The 17,782-nt window shown below is 40.3% G+C and overlaps 1 protein-coding gene across 1 annotated transcript in view; it reads right to left on the bottom strand.

Moving 5' to 3' along the window:
* The window catches only part of CDC20B (cell division cycle 20B), a 62,286-nt gene that overhangs the window by 27,756 nt on the left and 16,748 nt on the right, over positions 1-17,782 (bottom strand). Inside the window, exons 3-5 of the mRNA XM_027101116.1 lie at positions 8,877-9,096; positions 4,785-4,915; positions 1,479-1,572 (exon numbers count right to left, since the gene is read on the bottom strand). Of these exons, the coding sequence (XP_026956917.1) occupies positions 1,479-1,572; positions 4,785-4,915; positions 8,877-9,096 (445 nt within the window). The remainder of the gene's footprint in view (positions 1-1,478; positions 1,573-4,784; positions 4,916-8,876; positions 9,097-17,782) is intronic.

The following is a 17,782-nucleotide window of genomic DNA, read 5'->3' as shown; positions in this document are numbered from 1 at the left end:
TTCTGGAAAGAGAGAAAGAGAGAAGGAAGGAAGGAAGGAAGGAAGGAAGGAAGGAAGGAAGGAAGGAAGGGAGGGAGGGAGGGAGGGAGGGAGGGGTATAGGGGAGAGAGAGAGAAAGAGAGGCCTGACAGTGTCTAAGAAACTTTAAAATTAAAACTAGGATAGCCAAAATAAAAACTTTATTCTCAAGGCTAGTGGACAGAATGAGGTAACCACCTACAAAGTAGAAGAAAAAGTGAGATGAAAAATAGAATAGAAAAAAATAAGAGAACTAATCCAGAAGGACCAACAATTATGGTCAACATTTCAGAAAGAAAGAAAAAAGAAACAAAGGTGAAGAAATTACTAAAGAATATTTCAAGAAACTTTCCAAGAATTAAAAGACATAGGTCTCCAAGACTGAAAAGATTTACCGGTGGGCTTGTCAGTTATAATGAGGTTTTTTTTTTTTATTCTGCACGAAGCTTTATCATCATGAAATTTTAAAACACTAATGATAAGAGATTTTTCTATGTGCATTCAGAGAGAAAAAGCAGGTGGCATACAAAGGACAGGAAGTCACAACATCATATAACTTCTCAGCAGCAACAGTGGATGCCAGAAAGCAATAAAGCAATACCTTTATTCACAAAATTCTGAGTGAAACTAGAATCTGTAGCCAGCCAAACTACGAATCAAGTATAAAAGTAGAGTAAGCACACTTTCAGACCAGCAAACCCAGAAGGAGCACAACATGGCTGCCTGGAAATAGCGGATCTAACATCAGAGAAGAGAAGTCCCAGATTCACAACTGTGGGACTGGCCAAGAGAGCAGCGTGTTCAGCAGGCTCTGGGTAGGAGGCCACCAAGGAAAACAAGAACTGATGTGGGTGGGTACGTGGAAAGTGTTATTGATGGCTGTGGAACAAAACATGGGAGCATTTAGGGAAAACAGTCATAATTTCACAGGTATCTAATAAATGAAAATATAAAGCAACTTTTTCAGTCTAGGAAAAAAGGTTATACTAGAAAAGAGGCATAGTTATAGTACACTATTTGGCTTGACAGGAAATAATAGTTTTATAGTAATATGATGTAAACGTTAAATACTAATTTTACTCTTTAAAAGTGTAATATAAATAGACAGAGGGAGGTGAATGAAACAGCAGGAGAGCTAAGTTCTTACTATGCTAGAAAGTTGTGATAAAGTCTAAAATTGTAAAAAAAAAAAAAGCAGTTTACAAACATTATTTAGAACATAGATGTAAATAGCAGGGGGTATAGCTGGAAAAGCTAAGGGTGGTTGCCTCTGGGAAATAGGAAGTGTTGGTAGGGATGGTTAAGACAGAGGATCACGAGAATTATCTACATTTTACAATTATGGTGAGTTTGTTCTAATAAATATAAAAATAAAATAGTTTAAGACAAGGAAGAAATGAAGGAGGCAGGGAGAGAGGAGGGTAGGAAAGAAGGACAAACAGAAAATCTTTGGCCCATACCTTTCCAAATGCATTGGGATTGCTCGCAGAGCTGCATTTTCCCATTAATCTGCTGAGCCACTTTCTGGGTCGATAACAGCTGGTTTAAGCATTTCTGAAAACAGACACAAAGAGATTACTTATTCAGAAACATATGTGTACATCTCAGATGTGTTGCATGGTATAGAATTAAAGCTGCTAATTCACTACAAAGTTCAAAGTCTACACATTACCGAAACCAAAACTAGAATAATTGCCATTATTTATTAGCTAACCACTGTGTAATAAACACAGTGCTGAACCTTTTACTGCTATATTATTTCTTATCTCCCCAACAACTCCAGAGGGAGGGTAATCACTCAGCTACAATAAAATCCTCTTTTATTCTTCTGGCCTAAAAATCCTTTTAGCCCACAAACCAACCATATGCCAGTGACATCATCAAAGCCTGCAACAACTGAAATGTCGTATTTCTAGTACTCTCTGAAATTAAAAGACCTCCTCAAAACAATAAAGTTGAGGGCTTCCCTGGTGGTGCAGTGGTTGAGAGTCCGCCTGCCGATGCAGGGGACACGGGTTCATGCCCCGGTCCAGGAAGATCCCACGTGCCGCAGAGCAGCTGGGCCCGTGAGCCATGGCCACTGAGCCTGAGCGTCCAGAGCCTGTGCTCCACAATGGGAGAGACCACAACAGTGAGAGGCCCGCGTACCGAAAAAAAATAAATAAATAAAATAAAGTTGAGTATTAGTAAGAATGCTTTCCCCAAGAAAGATTTATTGCAAGGGGTGCCTCTCAGCATCCAACCCAGAGATGGTCTCTCAGTCTGTTACTGAGATTTTCTCTGGACCTCAATTTTCCTCATCTGTAATATGTTGGGATTAAACTTATTATCTTAAAGGTCCTTTTCCACTAACACCTTTACCCATGAGAACTGGGACTATCAAGTCAGAGACAGCTTAAGTAAATTGCCTAAATTTCCATGAGCACAAAACTCTGATTGCTATCTCTCTGGGCCAGTATAAAAAGAGCACTCCTGATGTTCTTACTTCCAGCTCCAATCAAAAACAGATGGGCAAATTAGTAAAAAGGGAAAGAAAAGTACTTATTCTAGAAATACAATAGTAAAGAGTTAAAACAGAGAAGATTCTCTTTTATCTCTTTCACAACAATACATTTAATCACTGGATCACCATAATTCAGACAGAAGTCTCTCTGCTGAGCATCATTTTGATATTTTGGGTTTCTTCCCAGATATTGTATCACATAATAGGCATTGCCAGTCAATGAATCATGGATTTTTAGGTATTCAAAGTAAAACAATTAATTATAAAGCAGGGCTTCACAACTTCAGAACTATTGGCAGGTAATGCATTATTGTGGTCTACTAGATACCTATCCCTGGTTGTGATCATCAAAAATGTCTTCAGGGCTTCCCTGATGGCACAGTGGTTAAGAGTCCGCCTGCTGATGCAGGGGACACGGGTTCGTGCCCCGGTCCGGGAAGATCCCACGTGCCGCGGAGCGGCTGGGCCCGTGAGCCATGGCCGCTGAGCCTACGCGTCCGGAGCCTGTGCTCCACAACGGGAGAGGCCACAACAGTGAGAGGCCCACGTACCACAAAAAAAAAAAAGATGTTTTCAGACTTTGTCAAATGTCCCCTGGGGAGCAAAGTAGCCCCCGTTTGAGAAGCAGTGGTATAAAATAACATTCCTACAATGACCTGATGGTCAATAGCTCAATGTAACTCTTCACAGATTCACTTATTCAGAATCCCATAGTTACCTCAAAGCTGACCAAGGCATTGCCCAGACAGTGTGCTTCTGCTCAGTATAGCCGGGGATACTCTTCCCTAGGTGAGATCCACTTATTATTGGGTTGGCCAAGAAGTTCATTCGGGTTTTCCTGTAAGATCTTATGGAAAAACCCAAACGAACTTTTGGGCCAACCCAATACTTTAATGAGCAACTTGGCATACAGCCGACTGGATATGAGAATTCTGAAATCTCTAGAGTTAGGCAGGTCTCATTGCGGAAACACCCCCCAGGTGATCTCTAAGGACCACATGAAGACACACGTTTACTGTCGAGGTAAAAGACCTCACTTTATATCTGCACCGTTCTTGCTGATGTTTGACTTCCAATTAGTCGTGACAACAAATGCTCTCCATAAAGTAGTAAAAAGGCTTCCATTATTCCCTGCCCAGGTTCTTCAGTGATGCTGGGATGATGTTCTGGCTGGATAACAATTGCTATAACAATAGTAACTTGCCAACACCATCGTGACCCCACAGACAGAGCCACCAACTTTGCTGCCACGAGTTACCAGACAGCACAAGGGGAAGGAAAAGGGAAGTCGTGATGGCCAGGGCAGTAAAAACTCCAAACAGCACTAGAGGGTGGAAAGGACAGGTGTGTTAATAGCCGGGACTGGGCATGAGCTCAACAGCACCCATAGTTACCTCAATAGAACCCCTTGGCCACCCACCCACCCCAAACCCTTACCCAACAATAAGCACCCAGCAAAAGACCTGCTCTAATAACATTTGTTTCCAACTGCATATGAGTTCAAATAATTAAAATTTACATTCACAATATTTTATTGTTCCTCCAGCAAGATATATATGCCAAACACAGGAAGCACACACTCAATGAGTAGTAGCTTTGCCTAAACTGAGAATCTATGACATTCCTAGTTCAAAGTTTTCTAAATGAAACATTGATTTCTTCAGAGGCTCTTCATGCGATTTGATAAACCTAAAAACATGCTACTGATATTTAATGTGCACAAAGGATTTAGGGCAGACTCCTATGATCTTAAAACCATAATAAATAAGATACTTAAAAGAATTAAATTAACTTAGTAGAGAAACTAAAAAACAACAAAGACATAAGGGAAATATTTAAAAGACCATCTTATAGACGAAGAGTCAAACTGATCCTGAGACACCCCAAAGGGCAGACCAAGTCACCACATACTTTCCAAATAGTTGGGAAATGATCGTACAAGAGACCTTTGGGCTGAGAGGAAACATACCATAGTACGTATAATTTTATTCTATTTTTAGTCTTTACCTTGTTGATGGTTAGTCTCATTTTCACTTTTTTACTGATGTTAATTAAACACTTTTTTGTGTATTTGCCAGGTATTCTATTTCTTTTTGGAAATGCCTCTTTTCATGTCCTTCACAGACTCATTTTTTTCTATTAGGAACCCATCATTTTCTTATTGATTTGTCATAGCAGCTAAGCCAGCTCTTACCTCACATTTGGGACTCAGTTGTCTGAGCTTCTCAAGATGTGGGATCTTCAGTTTTCCCTCTTTACCTACCTGGCCTTTTGAGGCAACAGTTTTCCTCTTGCCTCTGTCCAGTGCATGGGGTGCCTTGCAAAAATGGAGAGCAGAGCTATTTGTTTCAAAACTTCCTTTGTTGGGGGTCTTCAGTGGCTCTTTGTAGGATCCTGCCAGAAAAACACTTAGCTTTGAATTTGGTTTTTAAAACAATATAATCTTTTAAACCTTTGGTTGGAGGTCAGCCCTTGGCATGTACCATAGAACAGAATGTGAAGATACAGGCCCTAGTCTCTGCAAAATCCTGGGTGGGGTGGGGTGGAGAGGGCGGCACAGGGCCTATGCAGAGCACTGGGTTCATAAGTGAACACTGGGTAAGAAAGTGCCTCAATGGCTTCCAAAACCGGGAGGAAATGCTAAGATTAAAGACCTGACCCCAACAGCAGCAGCAGCAGAAATGCTTTATGTCTGCCTGGAAAGGACACATTTGCAGATTTGAAGAATGGATACAAACAGTTCAATAGTTTAAAATGATGGAGCGAAGCATACCTGGTTTGCCCAGGCTGTGATCATCCTGCCAGGAAATCACTATGGGATGCTTGCTTTCCAATCATTGACGTTCACTACATGATCATAAGCAAATCACTTTGCCTCTCCCTCTTCCTATTGCACAAAGATGTAAAGCTAGTTTGAGATGACTTTAGTAAAATACTTCCTAAGTTACAGTCATGGAAGAGTCAATGTTATTTGCATTGTTACTGTCCATTTCTATTCTCTTCTCACAACTGAGAAAGCCCTTTACCATACTTAACTGCACTGAAAACTTTGACAAGTCATCTTCTAAAGCTAAATATCTGCTATATCACTTGTTCATCAGCGGAACCGAGGGACCACTAGATTAAGTAACTTGGCCTTTTGCGATATGACAATCCCTTCTTCATTTGGACAAGTGTGTGCTAGATAAACTGTCACTAATGTTCCTAGAGCCCAACACCGCAATTTCTGGGCTATCCAAAGTCTAAGAGGAAGGAGGAATCCAAAATCTAATTTCAAGGAGGAAAGAGGGATGAAAACATGAAATGTTCTGCAAAGTTTTATTTTTTTTAAAGGCTTTTTTATTTTAATGTATTTTATTTATTTATTTATTTTTGGCTGTGCTGGGTCTTCGTTGCTGCGTGCGGGCTTTCTCTAGTTGTGGCAAGGGGGGGTTACTCTTCGTTGCGGTGCACAGACTTCTCATTGCAGTGGCTACCCTTGCTGTGGAGCACGGGCTCTAGGCGCGCGGGCTTCAGTAGTTGCAGCACACAGGCTCAGTACTTGTGGCTTGCGGGCTCAGTAGTTGTGGAGCACAGGCTTAGTTGCCCCGCAGCATGTGGGATCTTCCCGGACCAGGGATTGAACCCGTGTCCCCTGCATTGGCAGGCGGATTCTCAACCACTGTGCCACCAGGGAAGCCCCTTCTGCAACGTTTTAGATCTTACTCTTTGTCTTGCAAAATTATGCATCCTTGTTTTGTCCTATTTGTAGACAAGTAAAGAGGAAAAGAAGCCGTCTCTCTGAACCTCAAATGAGAAATAAAACGTTACAGTTGGATGCTAGTACTGACAATCACCCCAGTTATCAACAAAGAGGTCAGGTCCACCAGCCTAAGGAATCCAGGACCTCTCAGGTTTTGTTCACAGAGCATGATTGCAAATGAACCTCTCTGCAAACATCCCTTTTAGGATGGGAGGGTCTTCAGTGTTCACCCTTCTGGAACAAAAAGAAAGAAACCCCACCAGCAAAACTTTGAGAAACCAATGTTTCTGATTAATATGCAGTATTAACTTAATAGAAAATGAAATATATTTTCTTGTAAAATTATTTTGACTGATAATCTCTCTTAGAATTCTGAATTTCTCATGCAATGCTTTATTTGAAAATAATTAATTAATTAAGGAACTATGAAGGAAAAGGGAGCCCTTAATTTTAGCCAGAAATTCCTCTGATACAATTAGCATTAAAATCACCCCTCAATTAAAACATCTTTCAGAAGATAGCCATAAGAATGACCTTTCTTACAACCCTTTATCTCCTACTGTTTCAATCAGCTATTTTCTGTGTTGATACTTACTATTACAGGAAAATTTCATTGGTTTAAAAACGATTTGAGGCCTTTCTCACCTCTGAGATGGCCCACACTCTGTCTGTGGAGTGTGTTTCTCTCTAAATAAATCCACTTCTTACCTATCAAAAAAAAAAAATGATTTGAGCTCCCTTTCCATCTGCAGGACTATGGTGCCTCACTGTGTCTAATGTCATTGAGAAAAGAGTGGCAGTAAGTTACCATTTGTCTTAAACATGCTGATAAGACAATGAATTACATTGCCTAGGATTTTAAAAAGGAAGAACAGAAATTAAATCACTAAGTGTCAAGTTTTGCTTCTGAAGGATGGGAATAAAAAAGGTTGTGCTCCTATTGGTGGGAAGGTAAATTCATGCAGTCACTATGGAAAACAGTATGGAGGTTCCTCAGAAACGTAAAAATAGAACTATCAGCAATGATCCAGCAATTCCAATTCTGGATACTTATCCAAAGGAAATGAAAATAGGATCTTGAAGAGATATCCACAGTAGCCAAGATATGGAAACAACCTAAGTGTTCATCAACGGATGGACAAAGAAGATGGGGTACATAAACATACAATGAAATATTATTCAGCCATGAGAAAGAAGGAAATCCTGCCATTTTCAACAACATGGATAGACCCTGAAGGCATTATGCTAAGTGAAATAGTCAGACAGAGAAAGACAAATACTGTATGATATCACTTATACCTGGAGTCTAAAAAAGCCGTACTCAGAGAAAGAGAGTAGAATGGTGGTTGCCAGGGGCTAGCGGGTGGGGAAAATGGGGAGGTATCAGTCAAAGGGTACAAATTTCCCATTAGAAAATGAATAAACTCTGGGGATCTTATGTATAACATGATGATTATTGTTAACAATACTGTATTATACACTTGAAAACTGTTAAGAGAATAGATCTTAAATGTTCTCACCACAAAAAAATGGTAATTATGTGACGTGATGGCAATGTTAACTAACTCTATTGTGGTAATCATTTTGCAATACATAAGTGCATTGTGTCATCATGTCATACACCTTAAACCCACACAGTATTATACGTCAATTATTTCTCAACTGGGACTTCCCTGGTGGTCCAGTGGGTGAGACTCAGCACTCCCAATGCAGGGCACCCGGGTTTGATCCCTGGTCCGGGAACTAGATCCTGCATGCATGCCACAACTAAGAGTCCACATGCCACAACCCATGCCACAACAAAGACCCAGCACAGCCAAAATAAATAAATCTCAATAAAGCTGGGAAATTTTTTTTTAAAGTTGTGCTAATGAGACATATTTTAGAAGGAGAGCTTGTGTTTCAAAGCTTTGACAGGTTAATCCTGGATCCCTGCCCACCAGATCACAGCTTTGCTGCCCATTCCCCATCTCTGTCCCAGGCAGGCATTAGACTGTCCCACTCTCATCTTTCCTTCTCTTTGCTTCCCTCTTCCCTCTTTCCCTCTCTTCTTGTTTCCCTCCACTCCCCTCATCTCTTCTCTTCTTTCTTCTTCTTATTCCTCCTCTCTCTCTGTCTCCTCTCTACTCTCCATCTCTCTCCTCTTCCTTCCTTTTCTTTCTCTTCCACTCATCCTCTCCTGTTTTCATCTTTTTCTTCTATTTCATACCTAATTATTTCATTACTAATACATCTTTTTCCTGACTGTTGTAGACAAGGAATCTTACCAGAGTCATCAAAAACTCTATACTTTACAAAACATAAGAGAAACATATTTGTGTGTATACATATGTATACATACACATATTTATACATACTTAAAGTCTTTACAAAAGCGATAATCTACCAGTGCAAATCTCAGAGACACACTTAAAATACAACACACTTTCTTCTGGTTTTGTTTCAGGCCTCCCCTTCCCCCTGCCCGTGGAAATTTCTTATTCAAAGGGAGAAAAAGAGAAAAGCAGTTGACTAAATGTGACATCAGATATTTCTGTAAGACAAAGATTCTCTCAGGAATACATCTTTTTTTTAAGATTTCAAAACTGGCCTGTGGCATTTTTATTACCTCACCTGGAATCAAGGTCTCTTTCTCAGGAGTTATCTTCAGCACAGTTTCTGGGAGGTCAGCGGTTGAATGCTCTCCCCCAAAGGAATGGGCTGCCACATCCCTGGTTTGGCTTTGCCGCCATCTTGTGGTAATTGGGCTACTGGCAACAGGAACTTCAGCCGATAGCCTCTTCGCAAAGTTGCTCTTGAAGTTAGAGTATGTTGGATTAACTGCATCAAATACCTATTTAACAACAAACAGATACATGATTTATAGTAGCCTCAATGATACAAAAGTTAAAATCCTTAAAAGAGAATTATAAACAACTCACCTAGTACATTTTATATATGTATGTATATATATATACCACACTTAGAGCCTCTGCTCAAGGGTCTGAAGACATACCAAAGCAGTTTCAGGAGTAATTATGTTTATGCTTATTACTATTACATACAAATATAAAATATGAAGTTGAATAACACTATATACTGATCATAGAAGATGTTAATATAAAATCATAAAATTTCATAAAAGCATAAAATATCATAAAGTCTGGAAATAAATAGCAATTTTCTAGTCCAATCCCATTTTTCAGATGGGAAAACTGAGGCCTAACTTGCTCAACTTCTGTCCATCCCCTCTGAGAAACACCAAGAGTTTGGTATTTACAGATCCTTTAGTGGTGAGCCATGCCATGTAGTTATGTGAAATTAAAATGCAAATGACAAACAGAAAATGAATTATTTTTTAACAAAATGACAGGCATGTTAGGTTAATATCTTTGTATAAAGGGCTCTTATAGAAATTTAGACAAGTTTATCATCCCAAGAGAAAAGCATGGGACATAAAAAGACAATACATTAAAGAGATATATAAATGCCCCAAATATATTCAAGCTCATTAATAATCAAAAATGCAAATTTAAAACAATATTGAGATGTTAGCAATGATTTTTTAAATGACAATTCCCAATGTTGAAGGTTCTAGAAACAAACACTGGCATACAGTGCTGGTGGAATGTCAATTAGTATCTGGAAAGGACAATTTGGCAATGTGTGTCAAAAGCCCTCAAATATGTGCCTAACCTGTACTGACCCAGCAATGTCACCTCTAAGAATTTAAGGAAGAAATCAAAGATTCCAGCATCTATTGATTGCATACCACATACAAACCCATATGTTAATGGCTTTATGCACATTCATATTTAATCCTCTGAAACACTTGGTGAAGCAGGTCTGTTATTTATTCCCATTTTACCAATGAAGAAACTGAGATTTAGAAGTTAAGTGAATTGCCTAAGACCACACTAGGAGTAAACGGAGATGCTATACCCTAAACTCATCTGTCTGACTCCACAGTCCATGCTTTCAACTGAGAACGTGAGGGTGTGTACTGAAGTATATATGTAAGGGCAAAAAGATGAGAGGGACTCAGTGTTTACCAGTGGAGAATTGACTAGGTAAACTATGTGGCATCCATAAAAGGGAATACTCTGCAGCCATTAGAAATTAGGGAAATGAAATCAAAACCACAATGAAGCACCACTTCATACCCACTAAGAAGGCTATAGTCAATCAGTCGACCTACCTATAACAACTATTGGTGAGGATGTGGAGAAATTAGAACCTCTGTACATTGCTTATGAGAATGCAAAATGGTGCAGCTGCTGTGGAAAAAGTTTGGCAGTTCCTCAAAAATTTAAACCTCGGGCTTCCCTGGTGGCGCAGTGGTTGAGAGTCTGCCTGCCGATGCAGGCGACACGGGTTCGTGCCCCGGTCCGGGAGGATCCCACGTGCCGCAGAGCAGCTGGGCCCGTGAGCCATGGCCGCTGAGCCTGCGCGTCCGGAGCCTGTGCTCCGCAACGGGAGAGGCCACAACAGTGAGAGGCCTGCGTACCGCAAAAAAAAAAAAAAAAATTTAAACCTCGAATTACCATATGACCAGCAATTCAACTCTTAGGTATATACCCCAAAGAAATGAAAACAGGCACTCAACTACAGGTACACAGATGTTCACAGCAGCATTATTTATAATAGCCAGAGGTGGAAATGGATAAACAAATTGAGGGGGAATGTATGTGTGCAATGGAGTATATATATGCCTGTATAACAATGTGTATATGAATATTACTCAGCTATAAAAAGGAATGAAGTACTAATAAAATGCTATAATGTGGATAAACCTTGAAAATATTATGAAAAGTGAAAGAAGCAGACACAAAAGAAGTCACATATTGTATGATTCCATGTATATGAAATATCCAGAATAGGTAACTCCATAGAGGCAGAACACAGATCAGTAGTTTCCATGGATTGGGGGAAGGAGGAAATGGGGAGAAACTGCCTAATGGGTACGGAGTCTTTTTTTTTTTTTTTTTTGAGTCTTCTTTTGGGATGATGAAAATATTTTGGAATGAGATAGAGGTGGTGGTTGTACAACACTGTGAATGTACTAAAGGCCATTGAATTTTTCACTTGAAAATGTTTAATTTTATGTTTAATTTCATGTTTTTTAATTTTTATGATTTCACCTCAATTTAAAAATCTTTAAAGATAGGATTAAATTCAATAAAACACAAAAATGCTTATACTATACTACCAAGTGAAAAATGGACACCATAAAAGAGTATTCCAATGTGGTCTTACTTCCTATCTATAAATGAAAGATAGGAAGGAAATATGCCAGAACATCAAGGCAGTGAATATTGGTTTTGTTTGGGTTTTTTAGTAAGTGTGTGTAAGGTGATCACCTGGTGGCCTGCAGCCACTCCAGCTGGTGGGTGGAGATCTCTCCCCTACTGCTACTCTGTTTTCCTCCAGAAACTGCACCAAAAAGGGCACCTTCTCCAGAAAAAGAGAAGTCAGGAGCCCGAGGCCTTTGCTGTTGTGAACAGTGTTGTTTGGGGTCAATTTTTTTGCCTTTCGATTGTTCTACCCTTGTTCTTGTTTTTGAGTAGGAACAGGAAAAGCTGAAAAGCGGGAAAGATAGAGCCCTGGAAACGTAAATCTGGCGTCTCATCCTCAGAAGCCCAGACAAGGGAGCAGCAGGGAAGGAGCTGGCAGAAGTGGGCCTGGAGGGAGAAATGTGGCCCACTCAGACTTTCATCTCCTACTTCTTGGTTTCTCTCAGACAAGGAAACCACAGATCCAGCTCAAAGACTGGAGAGACTCAGCCCCAGTCAGAAGGAGACTGGGTGGTGGGAATCTCTCTCTGATCAGAATGCTCGTGTTTCAGCAAGAAAGATAGTCAGAGGGGTACATTGTCCCATGTTTTAACAGAAGTTATAAATTGAGACTTTTCCTTTCAATTTCCCTACTTTTCAAAGTTTTCAAGTGATTCAAAAATTTTAAAACGCGTGGGATTAAGCAAAGCATGTCTGTGGGCCCCATTCAGGCTGTGGGCTGGGCTAGGTCTGCAACCTCTGCAAACACCAGCGAAGCAGCCCTCACCCTTCTAGGCAGCAAGAAAGGGAGCAGCCACCATATTTGAAGATATATTTAACTTGCAACAAACATGATACTCTTGATCAAGGTTTTCCTGGAGTCCCAAATTTAAATATACATTTAAAAACAAAATAATCCTGAGTTTAAAAGAGGGAAAATAAAGAATTTGATATGTCAGCTAAGAAAAATGATTTAAAAATTTCACACTGAACTGACAATGAGCCATGTTTCTCTGGCTTGTCCACTGTCACTCTCTCCATACGGTTTCCCCACCTGGGATGCTCTTCAGCAGTTCTCTAGCCCACCCTCATGGCTGGGGTCAGCCACCAACTCCTTCAGGAAAGTGTCTCTGACATTCCTTTCCTCCGCATTCTAAACTGGGTTGGGCAGCCTGTGGTGGGCTATATAATTGTGATGGTTAATATTATGCATCAACTTGATTGAGCTAAGAGATGCCCAGATAGCTCATAAAATGTAATTTCTGGATGTGTCTGTGAGGGTGTTTCTGGAAGCATTTGATTCAGTAGACTGAGTAAAGAGATCCACCTTCACAAATATGGGTGGGCACCATCCAAACCACCAGGGCCCCAAATGGAACAAAAAGGCAAAGGAAGGGCAAATTCTCTCCCTTTGTGAACTGAGACATCCATCTTTTCCTGGCCTCAGACATCAGAGCTCCTGGTCCACAGATCTTCAGACTCCTTAACATACAACAGCAGTCCCCCAGTTCTCGGGCCTTTGGACTTGGACTGAATCATACCACCAGCTTTCCTGGTTCTCCAGCTTGCAAATGGCAGGGTTGTGTGATTTAGCTTCCATAACCTCATGAGCCTCTTATCTATATCTATGTCTATATCTATACCTATAACTATATCTCTGTCTATATCTATATATCCTATTCATTCTGTTTCTCTAGAGAAATCCTAATACAATAATGGCCCCATAAGATATCCATATCCTAATCCCTAGAACCTATGAATGTTACTTTCTATGGCAAAGGGCTTTCGCAGATGTGTTTAAGTTAAGAATCTTGAGATGGGGAGAACATCTTGGATTATCTGGGTAACCCCTAAATGAAATAACATGTCCTTCTAGAAGGAGGCAGAGGGAGATTTGACTACACACAGAGGAGGAGAAGGAAATGTGACCACAGAGACAGAGACCGGGGTAATGCACAACCAAGAAATGCTGGTTCGGGCTTCCCTGGTGGCGCAGTTGTTGAGAGTCCGCCTGCCGATGCAGGGGACACGGGTTCGTGCCCCGGTCCGGGAAGATCCCACATGCCGCAGAGCGACTGGGCCCGGGAGCCATGGCCGCTGAGCCTGCGCATCCGGAGCCTGTGCTCCGCAACGGGAGAAGCCACAACAGTGGGAAGCCCGCATACCGCAAAAAAAAAAAAAAAAAGAAATGCTGGTTCACCAGAAACGGGAAAAGGCAAGGAATGGCTTCTCCCCTAAAGCCTCCCCTGCTGATTTCTTGCCTTATGCCAGGGAAACTGATTTTGGACCTCTAACCTCCATAATTGTGAGAGAATAAATGTGTCCTGTTTTAAGCCTCCAAATTTGTGGTAATTTGTTACATCAGTCATTGGACGCTAATACACAGCACTCCTGTGCTTCTATAGCTTCTATAGCTGTGTGCTTCCAATAGAGCCTGGTCACATTTTATTAATAATAACAGCATTTATCAAGCACTCAATAAGTGCCAAGCACTGAGATAAATGTATTAGAGGGTTTTTATTTAAACTTCATCACAACCCTATGAGATAGGTACAATTATATCCCCCATTCTCCAGAGTCGGAAAGTGAAGGTTAATAGGTTTGAACAAGGATAACTTGAGAAAAGATATAGTGCTGATAAGTAGCGGATCCAGGATTCAGACCACTGCACACAATTGTACACAACATTGCCTTTATGAATGGCAGCCCCTGGAGCATGCAGTGCACAACCTCAAAACCAACCAGGGTAACCCAAGGTTTAAACTCACAAAGTGATTCAGTCCCTGTGCTTTTAGCACCTCTGCTCATGCTGTAGTCTCAATGTTTGTGTCCCTCCTCCCCCCACAAAAAAATCATGTTGAAATCCTAACCCTTAAAGGTAATGGTGTGAGTAGGTGGGGCCTTTGGGAAGTGATTAGGTCATGAGGGTAGAGCCCTAATGAATGGGATTAGTGCCCTTATAAAAGAGGCCCCACAGAGCTCTCAAGCCCCTTCTATCATGTGAGGGTACAACAAGAAGTCTGCAGCCCAGAAAACAGCCTTCAACCGACCATGCTGGGACCCTGACCTCAGACTTCTAGCCTCCAGAACTGTGAGAAATAAATTTCTGTTGTTTATAAGCTACCCAGTCTATGGTATTTTGTTACAGCAGCCCACAAAGACTAAGATGGCTTATATTCCACTTTTCTGATTATTTTTATGTCCTTCTACTATATTATCAATTCATTAAGACCAGAGACTTTGTATTTTCTCTTACTATCCTCAGATTATAAGACATTTAGGGCATCTAGGAGCTCATGAATAAATGAATGAATCTCTTCCCTCAGAGGCAGCGAATCCTAAAAAACCACAAGGGATTTAAGAAAGAATCCAGAGGCAAGGAAATAAGCTATTTTCTTTCTTTCTTTTCCATTAAGAAGAATGATTTTCAAATTGGACAGGATATAATAAACATTTCTGCAGAAACTGGAGAGTGAGTTTTAATTAAGCAATAGATATTCATCTGGGCAATTTAAATAAGTTCAAGTCTCTGGAACCAGATAAATGAAACCTCAGAACACTGACGACACTTCCAGAATGGATACTGATTAGTGATCTATGATGACAAGTGAGAAAATGCCCTCCCCCCCCAAATTTAGATAGACAAGTGTTCTCCATGGTTTTCCAATAGGAAGAACAAGTAACTAGAAATAAGTAGCTTTTGTCACCAGTGGCCTGGATCACACGAGTCTTACTGGATCCATGTTGGCCTGAATGAATCCACCTGTGATGTACAGAAGGGGTTCTGTCCCTGGCATAATGCTGTTGAGTTTGTTATCAGTAGTTTGAATGGAAATTTATTTATCGAAATGGTTTTTCCTAAGGTGAGAAGAGAGTTAAAATATTAAAGGACAGAGTAGGATTCAGAATAAAGTCTGGGACAAAGACCAAAATCAGCAAAATTCAATTCAATAAGAATATGTGAACATTTTTCCCGTTTAGATTTTTTTCACAGCACAGGCCTAACATGGGAAAGAAATGATAAGAAGTGAAAATGATGGGCAGTATTAGACAGCCACATCCAGAATATGAGTCAACAGTATAATGCAATTACTTTTTTTTAAGTAGTACAATTCTAGGCCTTGTTAAGAGAAAAACAGTGTCCAGAAGAAAAGCAAGCAAAATCTGATTATCTCTGCACCGGTCAAAACTCATCTGGAGAACCGTGGCCAGTCTCAGAACTGTTCTTTCGGAAGGAGATGGACAAGCCAGGATTCAAAACTTGATTTTATTTGGAGGAAAGAGACTGCAGTGATAGGAGGGCAGGGAACACACAGTAAAAGAGCCACACGTGAATGGAGTGAGGGCACCTGGGGTATCTAGTCCAGAGGAAAGGAGACCCAAAAGGAACTCTCTTCTTTAAAGAGAAGCAATTTATGACAAAAAAGCAAAACTTATTTTGTGTTGCTCCCTATGACAAAACTAGGACCAATGCATGGGAAGAGGCAAGTCTGTATTCAACACAAGGAACGTTCAAAGAGTTAGAACGCAATTGTTCGTAACATTTTGAATATATTGTTCTCAGTCAGCCCCTCCACTAAGGACATAATGGTCTGTAATGGCACAGATGAACATTTTTTAATAGTTATGTATTTTAACGTGCATTTTTTAATGTTTTAAATTTTTCATTGTTGATAGAAAATTTTCCCTTATAAAAATTAATTTGAGTAAAATAAGTGACTCGATTTGGACGAAAAAAGTTAAGTAACTAACAAATGGTATGCAGACAGGGCAAATCACTGAGGCAGTATGCAAATAACTACAGCTTAGGAAACACTGCTGTAGGTTGTGGTATTTCATCTTCAATGTTTTTAAACTTCTGTTCCAGGATCTATCTCCTGCTGAGGAAATGCCTGTCGCATAGTTTTAAATGACTCAAGTATTTATTAATAGAGAGGAAGAGGGAGATAAGGAAAATAAGACAAAGAAGGGAAAAGGGATGAATGACTTGATACTCCAAGCACATCAGTGTGCCTTGTTTACCTTTAGAGTTCACATCATATTGACACTAAATCGGGAGGAATTCAGGGCACCGGGGCCAAAAAATAAATAGAAAGGAACCTAGAGAGGTTAAAAATAAGGTCAGGAAGTAACAAAATGAAACAACTGGGAAAACAGAAACAAATATATATCTAGTGATAAATAATCTGACACACAAACATTCAGTGGGTGGGAAACACCTAGACATTCCAAGGAAAGACATGCTGGTGATGCCAGGGTCTTTCTAGAACCTTATGGCAGAGACAAAAGTAACAAAGATGGTCCTTAGCTCTCAGGCATATCCCCCCAACCGCTCTTCCTTAGCCTCTGAATGTCTGCCCTTCCCACCTGCCCCACCAGCAGCAGCCCAACACGGCAGCATTCTGTCCACAGGACATTTCGAAATCAGGGTCTAAATATTATTTAAAATTGATCGTGAAGAACAAAATATCTACCGTCTCATTTTTTAACCTCCAATGCCCCCTCATCCTAGGGAGCAATACAACCCAAGCAAAAACAATCAAGGTCAGATATCCTTTATTCTGCATTGCCAACACCTGCCACTGGGGGCTCCAGAGTGTCTTTAGCATCTACCCCTTCCTTTCTATCTCCCTCATCAAGGTTGCCTTCGTTAAGTACACTATCATCTCTCAGCTTGACTTGTTGCTCTGCAGGCTCTGACCCCTTCCACATAACTTCAGTACACGTGGCCAAGGTTTTGTTTGTTGTTCTCCATTCCCTCCCCTCTTCAGACCCTTACAGTGATTTCTTATAAAACTAAATGTCGGGACTTCCTTGGCGGTCCAGTGGTTAAGACTTCACCTTCCAGTGCAGGGGGTGCGGGTTCCATCCCTGGTGGGGGAGCTAAGATCCCACATGCCTCTCAAACAAAAAAATCCAAACATAAAACAGAAGCAGTATTGTAACAAATTCAATAAAGACTTTTAAAAAACAATGTACCACATTAAAAAAAATCTTTAAAAAAAATCTAAATATCTAGTGATGAATAAAACCCCTTCACCAGAGTACTACAGCAATCTCACATATCACATTTTCTTCTAAGTAAACATATTTTGTCTATCACAGAGAAATAGTTTAATGTCATTAAAATAATTTTGGTTATAAAGTTGAAAGTCCTAAACTCTAGTCTTGGTTGTCCCACTTACTAGCTCTGTGATCCTGGGTGAGTTATTAACTTCTTCATATTTCAAAGAATTGTTACATAATGTCTGTAAAGAGCTTTATACT

The sequence above is a fragment of the Aethalodelphis obliquidens genome, unplaced genomic scaffold (genome assembly GCF_003676395.1).
Source record: "Aethalodelphis obliquidens isolate GAN/ISIS:26980383/991018 unplaced genomic scaffold, ASM367639v1 scaffold4, whole genome shotgun sequence".
NCBI classification, from domain to species: domain Eukaryota; kingdom Metazoa; phylum Chordata; class Mammalia; order Artiodactyla; family Delphinidae; genus Aethalodelphis; species Aethalodelphis obliquidens.
Note: the sequence above shows the minus strand (reverse complement) of the source record. Positions and strands in the feature narration are given on the sequence as shown.